The 15,974-nt window shown below is 34.2% G+C and overlaps 1 protein-coding gene across 4 annotated transcripts in view; it reads right to left on the bottom strand.

Annotated features, from left to right (window-relative positions):
• The window catches only part of LOC129916306 (ras-related and estrogen-regulated growth inhibitor-like protein), a 77,255-nt gene that overhangs the window by 34,141 nt on the left and 27,140 nt on the right, over positions 1-15,974 (bottom strand). For all 4 annotated transcript variants that reach the window (XM_055996167.1, XM_055996169.1, XM_055996166.1 and 1 more), the window contains exon 2: positions 3,999-5,056. In XM_055996167.1, the coding sequence (XP_055852142.1) occupies positions 3,999-4,059 (61 nt within the window). In that variant the 5' untranslated portion in view covers positions 4,060-5,056. The remainder of the gene's footprint in view (positions 1-3,998; positions 5,057-15,974) is intronic.

The following is a 15,974-nucleotide window of genomic DNA, read 5'->3' as shown; positions in this document are numbered from 1 at the left end:
CGAGCCATCTCAATCAGTGTTCGATTCTTGCGTTCTGCAACGCCATTCTGCTCGGGTGTATATGCTGCAGTATATTGAATTTGAATACCTTGACCTTTCAAGTACTGCACTGTTTCGTTAGCCGTATACTCTCCTCCTCGATCTGACCTTATTATTTTTGGTTTCCGCTGGAACTTGTTTTTCACCATTTCCACATATTCCTTTAACTTTGACAAGACTTCTGATTTATGCTTCAGTAGATAAACCATGGTATATCTAGTAAAGTCATCGATAAAGGTTACCATATAACGCTTGCCGCTTGGTGAAACTGTTTGCATTGGCCCGCAAACATCTGAATGTATCAGATCAAGAGGAGCAAAAGTTTTAGTACTTGATTGTTTCGGAAATGGTAATCGGGTTGTCTTGCCTTGCAAACATATCTCACATCGACACTTTATGCCACAATCAACCAATTCAACCCCATCAACTTGTCCGTTTAAAACCATTTCTTTGACAACTTGAGGATCACGATGTCCGCAAACCCTGTGCCAATAGTGAATACAATTGCACTTATGCTCACATGCTGAATACACCTTATTGTATTCCCGTAACTTATAAAGACTTGATTGAAGATCCGCAACAGCAACTTGTCGACCCTTATGCTTGATTTCACATAAATCCTTTTTGAAATCAACGGTAAAACCTTCTTCGGCAAGTTTTCGAACTGACAACAAATTTCCCCCAATTTCTGGAATATACAAAACATTATGTAAAGTTACTGAAGATACTTCACTATTCTGATTGAGAAATTGTATGATTCCACTTCCTCGTCCTTCAGTTTTCACTTCATTGCCATTCGCAACATTTATTTTTTCATGATGTTTCATATTTAGGTCGGTAAAGAAACGCTTGTTGCTTGAAATGTGACATGTAGCTCCAGAGTCAATAATCCAGCCACCCACGTCTTTTGAAACCATGAATAAAAACTCAGGACTCGTTTCAACTTTGTTTGCTTTATGTGCTTGAGACTGATCAACTCTGGATTTACTTGACTTTGACTTCCACTTTTTGTATTGAATGCAATCTTTCTTGAAGTGACCTTTTTCTTTACAGAAGAAACAGTTCTTTTCTCTTTTGTCGCTTATTTTCAGTGCTGATTCTTTGGTTTCTGTACTTGGTTCATTTCGACGACTGAACTCTTCCAACAACTTAGACTGGACTAAATCATAAGTCAAGTCTGCCTCCGGACGTGTCTCGAGTGCAGTAATCAGAGTATCATAGCTTCTTGGCAAGCTACTAAGAAGCATAGCAACTCTCCAAGTTTCAGAAAGCAGTTCTTCACCGATGTCTCGCAATTTATCAAATAACTCCGTCATTTGATTTATGTGATTCTGAACATCAGCACCTTCTTCTAATTTCAAGTTGCAAATCTTGCGCATCAAATGGACCTTATGACTGAGAGTGCACTTTTCATGGTAAGTCTTCAGAGCCAACCAAGCATCTCTTGCGGAAGACGCTCTTCTAATATGAACAAGCTGTCCATCTTCCACCAGCAAACCGATAAGTGCCTTCGCCTGGTTGTTTCCCTTTTCCCATTCTAATTCAGCAGCAACATTTTCCGCAGCAAAAGTTGGCTTCGCTTTATTGACGACATCCCACAGACCTTCTTTTATAAGCAAAAGTTCGAGCTTGAACTTCCATATTGAATAATTTGCATTATTCAATTTAGTCAGATTGAACTTCGTCCCTTCAGCCATTATGAAATCAAATTGCAAATAAACAAAACTTCTGATATTTTAAAAACGTGATTTCTGGGCCAATAACCTGTAGAAAATAATAACCAGCTCAATTTAAAACAAGAAGAAATTTGTTTATTTCTGTTTAAGAACAATTAGAAGAATGAAAATATTTAAAACATAAAATTCAAAGTACGTATGCAAAGCATACTTTTCTAAAATTCAATTTGAAAAGTGTTTCTAAAAACACAGTGTAAATGTATCTCCAACAAATTTCTGCATTTGAGTTATTTGTCTAAAATTTTTGTAACCAATCGAGTGTAACTTAATCAAAATAAGTAACTCTTTGACTGGAAGTAACAACGCAGCACCTACAAAATAGTTAACAAAAAAAAAACAACTACAGATCGGCAAAATGCAAAGAGAAACGCGCTCAGCATGATCGTGCAACCGCACTTTATAGACAAAAGTGCGTTTAAAAAAATTATATCTCAAAAATATTCGACAGGGTCTCAAGTGTGTTGACTGTAGATATATGGGTACTCCATTTAGGTTTGATAGGGTTCGGCTTATGCTCTCCCTAGAGATGCCTTTCTATTCAACTCTAAAAATGGTGTTTGATATGCAAAAAAGAAGTGATACAACTTTAAGCTTCTACTATATGCGTTTGACATATTAGAGCCAACGACAGCGGAATAAATGGCGGTAGAAGGTATATACATAAAAGAGTTTTTACCGCCACACGCGTGGCGTGACGCAGCACTGACATTGGCATGGCATCGCTGTACTATGTAAAAGTGAATGGGCGAATTTGTCTTGAGAAAGACAGGATGGAAAACGTATAAAAAGCTATAAACAAGAAGTTAACAAATTGTATAGTTTACTCAATTATGTGGGAAGATCAAATTAGTTTAAAGCCAAATTAAGAAAACAGTTAAGAGTTGCGCTTACTTGTGTCTTAATTGAATATTAACCAAGGTCTAAACTAACACAAAAGCTTCGTTAACAAGAGAAAAATTGAAATCAAACAGGCCATAGCTTCTATAAGACTTCGATAAGGTTTTCCTCAGAAACAATTTTTCCTAAAAAGTTAAAACTTCTATGAAGAAGTGTGTTAAGAAGTCTTAATTTGGAATAAGGAAGAATAATTGAAATATATGATTAATTAAAAAGTTAAAAGTGTCGAAAAATATCTTTTTCAATGCGCAAGTAACTTCACAAGTGAAAGTGACTTTTAAAAAAAAGAAAAAAAAAAAAACTCAAAATAAAAACCATCTCTAAAATAGCTCGTGCCACCAAACTATACCCACTCAAATGCTTTTATTTCCTTCTTTAAAATCAATTAGTTTGTTTTTATTATCGTCCAGCTTCTTTGTAACCATTAAAAGTTTAACATCAGATTTATAGTGTTATCCATAATTGGAATAATTTACATGGTTTCGCATCAGGATAAAGCAATTTAGCCGTTTGTTGTGTTGTGTTGACAATGAATTGTGGTCGGTCATGGAAAATGTACACACACAATCTTTTCTTGAAGATCTGCAAATATAAATAGCGCAAAAAATATTTGTGTGTAAACAAAGTTTTTTAGCCATAGGTTTGTTTGTTTTTGCCAATGAACCATGCAATTTGAACTGTTTACGAAGACTACAAATAAAAACTAGTCAACATTTACTCTCCCTTTCTCTACTTTTTTTTTTTCTTGTGGAAGATTTATCTTAAATTTGTAGTAACTTTGAACTTGAAAGCTATAAAAAACTAGCAGCCAATTTCTTTTGAGTTGATGTATTTACAATGCAAACTATCTACAAAGTAATTGAGTTGAAAGACTGCGAACTTAGGCACATCAAAGCGTTTTTTTTTAAGCAACAAAGAAGTTTTTTGCTGTCAGGATTCGCAGACAAGAGTCTAAGACAAGATTCGCAGACAAGTGTCGCAGACAAGAGTCGCAGACAAGAGTCGCAGACAAAAGTCGCAGACAAAAGTCGCAGACAAAAGCCGCAGACAAAAGTCACAGACAAAAGTCGCAGACAAAAGTCGCAGACAAAAGTCGCAGACAAAAGTCGCAGACAAAAGTCGCAAACAAGAGTCGCAGACTAGAGTCGCAAACAAGAGTCGCAGACTAGAATCGCAGACTTGAGTCGCAGGCAATTGTTGAATAAAGTAAACAGGAGTCACAAACGAAAATATCACGGCTTCAAAAATATAAGAAATAGGTATGTTTGATTACTTTTTATCTCATTTTGTTATTATTATTATAAAACAAAAGGGACAATAACTTACCGGATTTTCCTACTTTGGATCCACCAAGCACAACAACTCGAATTCTATTCAAATGTGTCATAATTGCTTGTAGTAATTATCCTAATGTACACCATTTCCAAACCGAAATCAATTTTAAGTTGTTTTTTTTTTGTTTATTTTGTTATTGTTTTTATTGTCTACATAAAACCGACAAATTAATGTTAACAAAATGTCAGACACACAAAAATACGTCCTCTATTAAACACAATCTACACGCTCTATGTGTGTGCATGTGAACAATCTTAAAGCGCCGTTTACACTGTCAAATTAAACACAAACATCACAAACAGTGCTAGCGAGTAACAAACAAAGAATTATTACCTTGTTAACCCGAACAAGCAACAACACCGTTATTTTATGGACAATAAATTCTCAAGATTTAACAACAATGTTACTACACACAACATAGAGATGGCGCAATTTTCGATGCGCGCATGCATGCGATGTGACGCGACGACGCGAAAACTTCCTTCCTTCCACACTATGTGAATATTGTTGGGAAGGTATTTGTTGTTGATGATGATTATGGTGTGGCTTTTTCTTCTTCGTAGCGCCTCTCTGCGGGCGAATTCAAAACAAACACGATGTTAATTGAAATCGATTTTCAATAACTTAATTACAGCTGTATATCACTTGTTAAAGCTGTCACTGTCATTATGCAACGGCTGCACTATTGCACAAAAGAGCACTGTCTTGTACTCTTCGTTTCTCACGCTTGTACTTTATACAGCAGCAGGTGTCTTGCTGTGCGCTGTTAGCCGTTGGCTATCTGTCAAAGTATTGGCGTCTTCCTTCTGGGTAAAATTTTGACTTTTTGAAAAAAAAAAAAAATGCTTGCAGCGGGTTTGTTTGTTTTGTTTAGACACGTCTTTTTTACTGTGAAAACGAAAGTAATTGACCCGGTTAAATAATTTCGTTCGTTCACACAAAATTACCCACGGCGTTGTTAATGAATTTACGACCAGTTGAAAGTGTTGCGAAATGTACAACGCCACTAAACCACCGTTTTGCAGTCTTGCTTGACACTTGCACACAATCTGCAAAAAAAAGAAAGAAAAAAAAATATAGAAAACATAAATATTTTGCGCTAAGTACCTAAATCAACATTTTATAAAGGTAAATACAAGTTTTATACACATAAGTTGATGTTTTTTTTTTTTTTTTTTGGATACAATTACATTAACTCCCATGGGGGCTTTTATAAGTGCGTTTGACAGCGTTATCAAAATACCTAAGGCTACCGTCTGACAGCCATTAGTCATCTAAAAAAAATACAAACATGTAAGCATGCTGTTTAGACGATCATGAACATCTGCATGGTTTCTACACTAGTGGAGTTTAAAGTTAAAGTAATAGTCTCGCACTGTAGATATAGTAGGCTTGCTTGCTTGCTTGTTTGACTTGACAGATTGGCCTGGGGGAGAGAAAATGCAATATCTTCTTAAAAAGGTGTGTGTTGACTATTTGAGATGTAAACCGTACATTTAAGGAATAATAACTAATAAATGAAATCGATCCAAAAATAAGTACACATTTGATTTATTTATTTAAATAAAATAAATATGATATCAATACTTGATTTGACCAAAATCGATCTTTTGCTACAAAACAGTTGTGAAGTTAAGTGGAATAATAAAGTTTTCTGCATCGTTAGTAAGATATTTACTTCAGCTAGGATTACAAGGACAATGAAATCGGTCAACGAGTTGACTCTCTGATGTCACGAAAAACATTGTCTTCACTTTGTCCACCCATCTTCAATGTCAAATCTAGAACAAGTGTTATCGTGCACGTCAACGCGTCGACAGTAATTTTTGTGTGTGATGACGATGAGACAACGTGCCACCCTTGGAAAAGATCCTGATGTAATTTTTACGTTGATCTACTTTGTTGACTGTGATTAGAAGATCTAGTACTACAATTAACACATGACCTTCTGCTCGGACCTTCTGATAGGATGTGTAATACACGTTGTCTATCTAGTTGGTAGTACTAGATTTCTACTCATGTGCATGTGGAGTCTACCACCTCCAAAGGAACGCGAAATGCAGAAGACTTTAGGCATCGTGAGAAGAATTTTTCCCCCAAAACAATTTAGGCCTGGCGCACAGCACACATTTTTACTTGCTCAATAGGGCAAGTATTGGTTTCGTGTCAAAAAAAAATTTCGAGGTTTTAATCAAAACTAACATTACGATAATCGAGAAGTACAAAAAAGTGGGTTTCGTCATGACGTCCGTTGGTCTGTGCGTCGGTGCGTCCATCTGTACAAGTAGCTGCAGCCTAAACAGCTCGGCAGATTTTCATTAAATTTGGTACAGATAGTTTTTTCGTAATTTCCAAGGTTGGTTTTTTTTGTTTTTAAATATCTCGCCTAGAACGTATACCACAAACTTTTCGAGGTATTGCAATTTTCCCAAAAACGGCTCTAACGACTTTGATTAAATTTGACACAAGTAATGCTGTACGTATATATAATATAACTGCGTTTTTATTTTTTCTTACAAAATACGGAGATGTGAAATATGACATTTTCTTTTTTTTAATCGCTAATGTCGGCTCTTCCCGTGTATCTTTAATGAGTTATTGAAATTTTCTCGAAAACGGCTCTATCGATTTCGATTACACTTGGTATTTGTTATAGTCTTAGTGATTCTAAAAAAACTGCGTTTTTAGTTTTTCATAAAAATTTCGGAGAACGGAAGTATGGGCGTTGCCGTTTTCGGCCAAATTGATATATTTTTTAGTTACTATGGTATATTTCATCAATGTAAAAAAAAAATTAAAAAAGTTTTTGAAAAAAAAAAAAAAATAAAATGCAATTTTTTGTTACGTTTATTGTTTTTTTTTTGTTCAAAACTTAACGAAAATCTTTGATTTCCAAAAGTAATTAAAGATATAGATACTTTGAACTACAAGAGCAAGTACGTGCAGCCCCAGTTGTGCATTTTATTTTGTTTTGACGCAGGTTGCCGCAGAAATTTGATTCTTACATTACTCACAGTAAAATTGAGTAGTCATACTCATACTGCATACACTCTGCGGCGACGCACGCTGCGATGACGCAGTTTCAAAAAAAAACACCGCTGGGTCGCAGCTCGCAGCACTTGATGTGATTCCTGTAAGAATCAAATGGTTGCGTCATGCGTAAAAAAAAACTTAAGTTTTGTATTCGCTGTTCCTTCTTACAACTTATATATCAAGTACTTGATATTGATGGTATTTCACTGTCATCTTCCTAGATCGTCATCAAAACATGACCGAAGATTTAGTCATCTAAATAAATGTAGGACAATAGATACGGCCCTGCCTTTTGGCCTCTTGGCAGTGTTTCTATATTTTGACCTCTTAGTAAAATTTCCGACAGATTTATAAGTGTACCATCTCAAAATTTTCGGACATAGACAGTATTGAAGAATGCACGCGACATGAACAATTTTGCTAAAAATTTTTAATATGTGGGTCACCAAGTCTTTTTGTGAATAGTGAGGTCCTAAAATCGTATAATGACCATCCCACTGATAATTACATCAAGTTTTTTGAAGTCAAGTTCCTCAAATTTGTTTGACAAACATTATCCATATAATGATTGTCTAATTTTGATAATGTGCAAATACCACAATTTTATTAAGTTGAAAAGTTTTTCTGCAAAACTTGAAGTAGTTCCAGTTTTAACTGTCCAAAGAAATTTTGTTAAATTACTTATTTTAGGTTCTTAGGTCACGGGTGGGACATAAAATAAAATAGATTTTAAAGTAGGGTATAGGTGCATTGTATTTTTTTTTTAACATGATTTAGATAGTTTCAGTTTATTTCAGTTTATTTTTCAGTTTATTTAATATATCTAGAGCTGTACATTAAGAACTTAATCTTTTATAGTACAAATATTTACATGTATTTACATTTTAATGATAATATAAAAAAACTATAACAATATGCGTAGAAAATGCTGCGTAGAAAAGTGTTTCATTATTTCTTTTCGAAAATTTTCAATATTTATTAGTTTTCTAATTGCAATGGGTAAACTATTCCATAGTTTAACAGCATGAATGAAAAACAATCGGGAAGAAATTAAATATCTGAACTTAGGCAGAAGAAGGCTTTGAGATCTTAATGATCGCGGGAAATTCAAATTATTGTATAGATAAAAAGGTGATCTGGTTTGCATAATGGAATGGAGAAAAATACAGTTTCGAGCCTTGGTATAATTTGACAATGAGCATCCGATAATGTATTGTAATGTAGATCCTTTTATTCTCGTTAATTACTGAAAGTTTGTTAGTTACTAGACCCTGCTCCTTCATGGAGTGTCATACCATAAATATATTTATTTACTTACTACATATGAGAAGGTCTGTTTTTTTTCGACAGTTTATTTTTTGTGTCAACTTTGGAAAGTAAAACCTTTCACTTGTGGTTTTTGCTTTTTAAATACCAAATTTATAAACCTTTCATCAACTCTCCTGTCAAAACACCACACCCTTTTTTTTCCTGAAATGACTGATGATGACATCTTCTGTCAATATCCGCCGCAAAATCAGATCCTTTCTCATTTCGTTTCATTGAAAATTTAAAAGAGTACAATCTGACCGCAATTATTGAACAACTTTATTTTGTTTTGCCATTTAAAAGAAAGAAAACATAAAATAATTGTTCAATGTTTATAGCAGATAAATGTAGTTGCCTACCTGTGTGATATTTTATAGCAAACCAATACAACTAGAGCAATTGGTTTGTCCTTTGATTGACACAATTGGATCACTCAACAAACAATTACTTTTATTTTTCTTCAGAACCAAAAGTAAAACAAAAACAAAAGAAATGAAATGAAAAATGAAGAACCAAACCGTTACATGCATTTAAAAGCATAATCAAAAACAACATTAAGAAAAAATTGAGGTTAACGAACCTGGCCGCTGCCAGCCATACAACTTCTGATGCACTTTTACCAAAAACATAACCAGAAGTAGGTGGGTCATCCATTCATTTCATTCGTCCCGAAAATAATGATGTCGAAAAACATGGGTTTGCGTTTTTGGCGTATCATTACCCCCAGACTGACATCTCTCTGCACTGGCATCTGACATTAATTTTATCCAGCAACATTATCCGTGCACAGAGATACAGGTTTATCCAACGGATAAGATAAAACCAAACGATTTGCGGTCTTCATCGCTTCGCAACGATATGTTCGCATTTAGACGAGACGATTCGGGCGGTAAAGAGTGTGTGCCTGTTTCAATGTAATCAATTTGTGTGTGTGGAATGAAATTACCAACTAACCGCTTTAATTCAATTTAATTAACCATTCAATTGTCTCAATGCTAATAAATTGTAATTTCCTCTGATCACTTCGCAAAACACAGCCGAGCCGGGATGACGATGGAATGATGATGATGACGCGAAGTTGGACACCTGAGATGGCGGCTGTGCGGTGCGCACTCAACCGTCATTTTGTGATCGTTGAAGAAAATACCGAGACCTCAACACAACGAGTCAATCATTGTCAAAGTACCAACTCTCCTGGACATGTCTCGCTCGGTGAAAGAAACACACAAAAAAAAACCTTACAAACGACAGACACGCGGGAGAGTAAAGATCACCATCAACGACGTTGTCGTCGTTGTCATCACATCAAAGTGATGATCTCTGCGATCAAGATGGTGATCAATGGGACTCAATTCCATAGATTGAGGAATTCATTGTCGTAGAGTGATTGAGGTAAAGAGAAGACATACAATCACGTAGTAGGTATTACAACCGTATACAATTGAAGAATATTGAACGATGTGTGACTGAGTATACTAGTTTATAATCTAATTTGTGGAATAATTTACTTCAGGTATGATTGGTGATTAATTTTTTGACAACTCGTTGATCAAGCGTAAATGAATGATTTTGCCGGAAGTGTCATGTATAACAGAAAACAGAGTTGTCTGCAAATTGATGATGATGAAATGAGTTGACCTACATTTCAAATTATAATTACTGGTGAAGGACTAATGAATGATTCTGGAGAAAGAAAAAAAAACACTAATTAAGTTTTGGTTAAATGTCGATTAACTGGGCAATTTTTATTTAAATCAGTCACAGTGAGAAAGTTCTTTGGAGAAAGTCATACACAAATCAAAACAAACAGATCTTATAAACGAAGTAATCAATCATTGAAGGGTTTAACTAATTAATAAGGAGAAAACAAAATACAGTTTAACCAATGCTTTATTTCATTTATTCCAAAAAAATGTGAAATGAAAGGGGATCAGATATGTGCCCAGTCGCAGTTTAAATTTGCGCAGTTTCAAAGTAATTTTCCCAGATTGATCTTGGCCAGGCTTATTTACTTGCTTTATTTATTAAGAAATCTCCGCGTTCAACGCAGGCCACCTGATCTTAGGTTCTGAATTTTTAGAGGTTCTGATTGGTCATATGTCATTAAAAGTTAGGTGACATTTGGTTCTGACCAATCAGAACCTCTAAAAACTTAGATCTTAAGTTCCGGTGGCCTGCTTTGAAATCTGTTTGGTTTTACTTCTTGGCACACACAAACCTGTACTTTTTTATCTTTTCTGTTCTTTTTCTGTGTGGATCAGATTAATTAAGCAGACCTAGTTTTTTAAGTTCAGATTTAGATTAGCGAAAAAATCATTGAAAACAATTCTTTGAAAGACAGAAAATTCATCGAAGAACAATTCCTCATTACATGACAAATCTTCGAATGACAATATTCGCCGAATCAAAATTCTACGAATAGGAGTTCACGCTAACTTACCGGACACATCGATTGTCATTTGCCCGCATATCCGGATGGTTTTTGGCGTTCACACTCATCGGGCGAATTTCATCTAACCCAATTTTCCAGCAGATTTTAAATGTTTCTTTCGACTCTTCTATTTTCAGTCGATTCTGATGCGTCGATTGGGTGTTCACACTATCATCAGACGATGGATGATGGTCTCATCAGTAAGCTAGTCAATGTGAAAACACCTAATAAAAATTTTTTGCTAAGCCGCGGGAATCCGTTTAATTTAACATGAAAATATTAATTTTTTTGGTAATAAAATACTTTCATCTGAAATACAGTGGATTTCCGCTGAATTTAATACATTTTGGCAAATATCTATGCAAAAATCCGCTTGTTTTTATGTGGTCTTTTCTCCGTGTATTTTGCACCATTTTGTACTGTTATTTAGAATTATGTTACAATAAAGCCAGCTTAAGCGGGATTTTTCCTTAAACGAACCCCGTTTAACTGAAAAAATTATTTGGAGATCAAAAAAGTGTTTCAGATAATCGGGTTTCTGTCTTAAATGGGCTTGCCTGGCGACTTTTGACCTCTTTCATGACATGATATTAATAGGCATTTATTTTTCTGTATACATTTTTCTCATAAAAAGAAAGCTAAAATAAGACTAATTGAACTTAAACTCTTTTTAAACATTTAATTAAATACTAAACACCATTTTAAGTGTTTCCTTAAAACATTCATTTGTATTTCAAGACCAAAATTTGACTCTTTTTTTATACCGAAATAAACAAAAAAAAAACTTTTAACATTTATTGAGAGTTTTTTATCAAACACGACAAACATTCCAATTTGTAATTATCTCACTTTATTTTTCGCAACGTTTTACAAATTACAGATAAAATAAAACCATTTAATCATATTTCAAAACAAACAAATATGCCGCTCGCACGCATAAAAAATTCTCATCACCTCGATCGTGTGTCTTGATACTCTTATAAAGGTGATATACTTGATTGTTATAAATCTTATGCGTAACACACATTAAATTGCGGAATGCACTGATTCGCATAATAATTCATTGTCTTTTTGTGTCGTTTTGCAATTAAAATTTATATCTATAAAACAAATGATAACCGCCTAAGGTTGAATATACTCGCATTTTTTTTTTTATTATAGGAATTTTTTTTTTTGTTTGCACTTTGCTTAAGAGATTTATTTGACCCTCGAGTTTGTTAACTCGTTAATAATTTTTTTTATTTATTTCGTAATTTTTTTTTAATGCAATAAAATGATGATTTCAGCTTTTGAAATATAAAATTCGCCATTGATATACAAAAATTAAATGTAAACAAAGTTATAAGTGGCGCCAGAGTATTTTTTTTAATCGAATTTTTGTGATTGTTCAAATTATTCAGCACTTTTTATTTTCTGACGGATTTCCGTTCTCAAAAGCAAATAAAAATACTTAATTTGAGTTTTCAATTTAACAAAAAAAAAAAAAAGGTTAAAAATAACACATCAACTTACAAATGACTAAGACTCTGCCACAAAAATCTCAGAATATCTCAAGGTAGCATTTATCTAAAAAGATGACCACAAATTAACACTGATAATAACTTAATGATTCACCCAATAATCAGGCTGTTCACCTCATTAATACCCACAACCCACTATTTGGACAGGTAAAAATGAGTCTCTTTTCCTGTAGTCTAATTAAATGTAACTTTTAATTAAAGGGGTTTATAGTTCTTTGAAAGTCGAAATAGCCGATTCGTATTACAAGATGTATTTTTTTTCGATAGCTTGTCCGTAAACCCAGCATAAGAAACACATGGTTAAAATTTAAACCAATCTGGGATAACAAGGTTACACAGCAACAATAAGAAATAAAGATACGTACATTTTAACTAAGGCTAGGGACAAGCATGCGATTTCGGTGGCGCGATTATTCAGTCATACAAAATTGGATCACAAGGATTTTAATGCCTTTAAACAGACATGCTTCCAAAAAGTATCATCGATTAAACAATTAAAAATTCTTCCCACAGTCATTGAAATCGTTGCGATCGTTTTGATCCATCGTATGTGTTCCTAGCCTTAAATCAATACCCCTGAAAACGCCACTGACATGAAAAAAGTTCTGCACTTTTCTTTTGAAAACGGTGTTAAAAAATTCGAATGGTTCACTATTGGCATTGTTTGAATACTTGACATAGAAAATATGGGTGGATTTTTAATATACTTGAATAAACTTTTGGTTCCAAATTTGGAAGCGGGTCGAAATTCTGACTTCAAAATTCTGGTTTTCAAAATTCTGCTTTTTTAAATTCTGCATTTCAAAATTCACAGAATTTTGAAAAACAGAATTTTGACCCCAACTCTCCAATTTTCCTCTTGGAAAAATAAACAGTCAAAACAAAACTCCTGTTCTCTATTACAGATTTTCGGCCCTGAAAATTGATAAAATTCAAGATATAAGAGCGAATTGTTCCATCTTGTTGACAATTGATTTAAAAGAAGATCTTCCCTTATGAATTTCAGGATTGGGAAACTACTCACTCGCCGCAACAATGTTCCATTCCGCAACAAAGTCGATCAACCTGAATTGGTTATAGAAGGTGGTGTCATTTGAGAGGTAATTTTAAATAGTATTTCCAAGAAATCCCTTCTCTTCCTAGATCTCTGTTAAAATGAAAAAAAAAAAATGCCTTGGCCAATTTTTTAAATCTCAGCGTTAGTATTACATATCTACCAGATTTGCTCAATTTTTTTTGTACATAAGAGCACTTAATCGTCATTCAGTTCCTATACCCACCTACGCATCCAATTTCTGTCATAAATTTATTATGTGCACTTTTTAACTGACTCCACAAGACTCTATCCGATCATAACTTATGCTTAAGTGTCTAAAACGTAATTACAACATGACATGCTAAATGCCTTGTAAAATTTTACAAAATAAATCAACAAAAAAAAAAAAACAAATCCTTAAACCATTTGCCACTATCCCGGAAATCACCAGATATGACGACGACACTGTTATAAAGACCTCAAAAAGTCGCTTAGGTTCAGATACAAAAAAAAGTACCACAACAACAAAAAAAAAGTACCTACCTATCTAGTAGAAAAGAGAGTGACTAAGTGAGTGTTCCTCACTCACTAGTTCTGTCTACCCGAAATGGTGTATAATTAATGCATGTTAGCCGGGCCTATGGAGTTGTCCGGGGTACTTCAGCTACACGTGTTACTTGCGCTGCGAAGTGCGCACTCCACCTTGTTTCTGCTTTAGCGCAGTGTTGGCGAATATATCGGCAATGGCGGTGGCGATGGTGATTGTACTAAATTTCAAGGCACAAGCTGTGCAGTAGAAAGGAGCTTAAAAGATACAATAAAGGAGCACAGTAGTTACTAGCTCGGTCGGTGTCTGTCGGTCGTCTTTACTTTGAACCACAGACCCATGATTGTACCCACCCAACGACAAGATGGTTAAACGCGCGTGCTTTACACACATTTTGTGTGCTTGTTGCTGTTCGATGTTGGTTATAGTTGTGGCCCACAGTTCAGTGGTTTATTCCCAGTGGAAATTGCAATCATTGTTTTACTTTCCAACTCGCGGAACTAATAATTTCTAATTAAATTCAAAAAAATCTACGCGCGCAAGTGTTTCGCCTTTTTTTCTATACCATCATACAAAGTAAGTAAGCTAAACTAGGCTTGGGCTAAGCTTAAAAAAATTGGAACGCTATCGATGGTCAATTAAATTAAAAAAAACACCAAAATAGGCTTGATACCGCTTTTCCTTTTTAACGAGTTTTTTTTTTTGTATTTGCGTTCACTTTTATTTAAAGCGTGATATAGTTTTAAAGAAGGTATTGCGTATATACGTTGATGGAAGTAGGTTTGCATTATTGTTATTATTTTTACTAATAACTATGGAAAATGAATACTCTTGAAAATTTTAACTAACGAAATTGAGTGATTAAAACCTAATTTTAGTCCTTCTTTAAACAAGAATCCTTCTTTAGCAAGAATTCTCATCTACTAGTATCTTTGCTAGTGGATGCATGAAAAGTGTAATTTGTTCGACCGATCCTTCTTTCAAAGGCAGTGCAGTAGAGGGAGACCTCGTCTAAGGTGTCGAACGCATGTGAAAAGGGACCTTAACCAATTTGGCGTGCGGAAGCCGTTAGCTAAGAACAGATCTGGCTAGAGAAATTTGTTGCAGAGGTCCATACCGCAATTGATTGCAGCGCAGCATTTACGCGCTTGTTAGGGTCACCCTAAGTAGCCACACAGAAAAAAACAAAAACAAATGTAAAATTTGGTAAAATGTATCTGTCAGCTGTCACAAATTGATGTTTAATTCAAATTCTTACCACCGGTAGCGCATTTCAACTCTACTAATTGTCAATCAGCGATTACGATAGTAACGATTTAATTTTTGACGTTTCCATTAAATTTATCGATAACTTTTCAAAAATTTTAAATAACAACCCAAATGACTTATACGAGTGACAACTTGTCATTTAATTTATTATTCATTTATCAATTTTTGTCAATAAGAACGTTCAGGAAACATTAGGGAATTAATATATATTTAGTCAACGTCATTTTCTGAACAGAAAGTATTGTAGATCAGTAAATCGAGTTAGAGAGATTTTTCTTGTATAACTTTCCAGTCAAGTTTCTTAAATTGGAAGGATTTTTTTTTGACAGCTAACCAATCAGAGACGCGAAAATTGAATAAATATCACTGGTCAACAAGGTTTTTGCCACAAGAACCAGAATATACTTTTCTATATGTTTTTGATGTGCTGAACTCGAAAATGAAGTCAGAAAATATGTATTGGCCTCCGTTTTTGAAATATTACCGTTAGAAAATGCCGAAAAACGTCATTTTGGCTGTTTTCGAGGTTTTGTTTTTATGTGGTATAATTCATTTTGAAATAAATTATAACGGTGTCTATAAGAACTGGTTTTATTCTTCCAAAAAATGTTTAAATCTTTCCGATATCACTTTTACTGTCCGAGATATTAAAAAATTAAGTACCAGTCTTTGACTCAGAAGCAGCACTGGCCAACCAAATTAATTTTTTTTTTGCCACAAGAACCAAAATATACTTTTCTAGAGGTTTTTGAGTTGCTGAACTTGAATATGAAATCAAAAAAATTCTATTGGCCTCCGTTCCGGAAATATTACCGTTATAAGA

The sequence above is a fragment of the Episyrphus balteatus genome, chromosome 3 (genome assembly GCF_945859705.1).
Source record: "Episyrphus balteatus chromosome 3, idEpiBalt1.1, whole genome shotgun sequence".
Taxonomy (NCBI): domain Eukaryota; kingdom Metazoa; phylum Arthropoda; class Insecta; order Diptera; family Syrphidae; genus Episyrphus; species Episyrphus balteatus.
The sequence above is the reverse complement of the archived record's forward strand: the minus strand, read 5'-3'. Positions and strand labels throughout refer to the sequence as shown.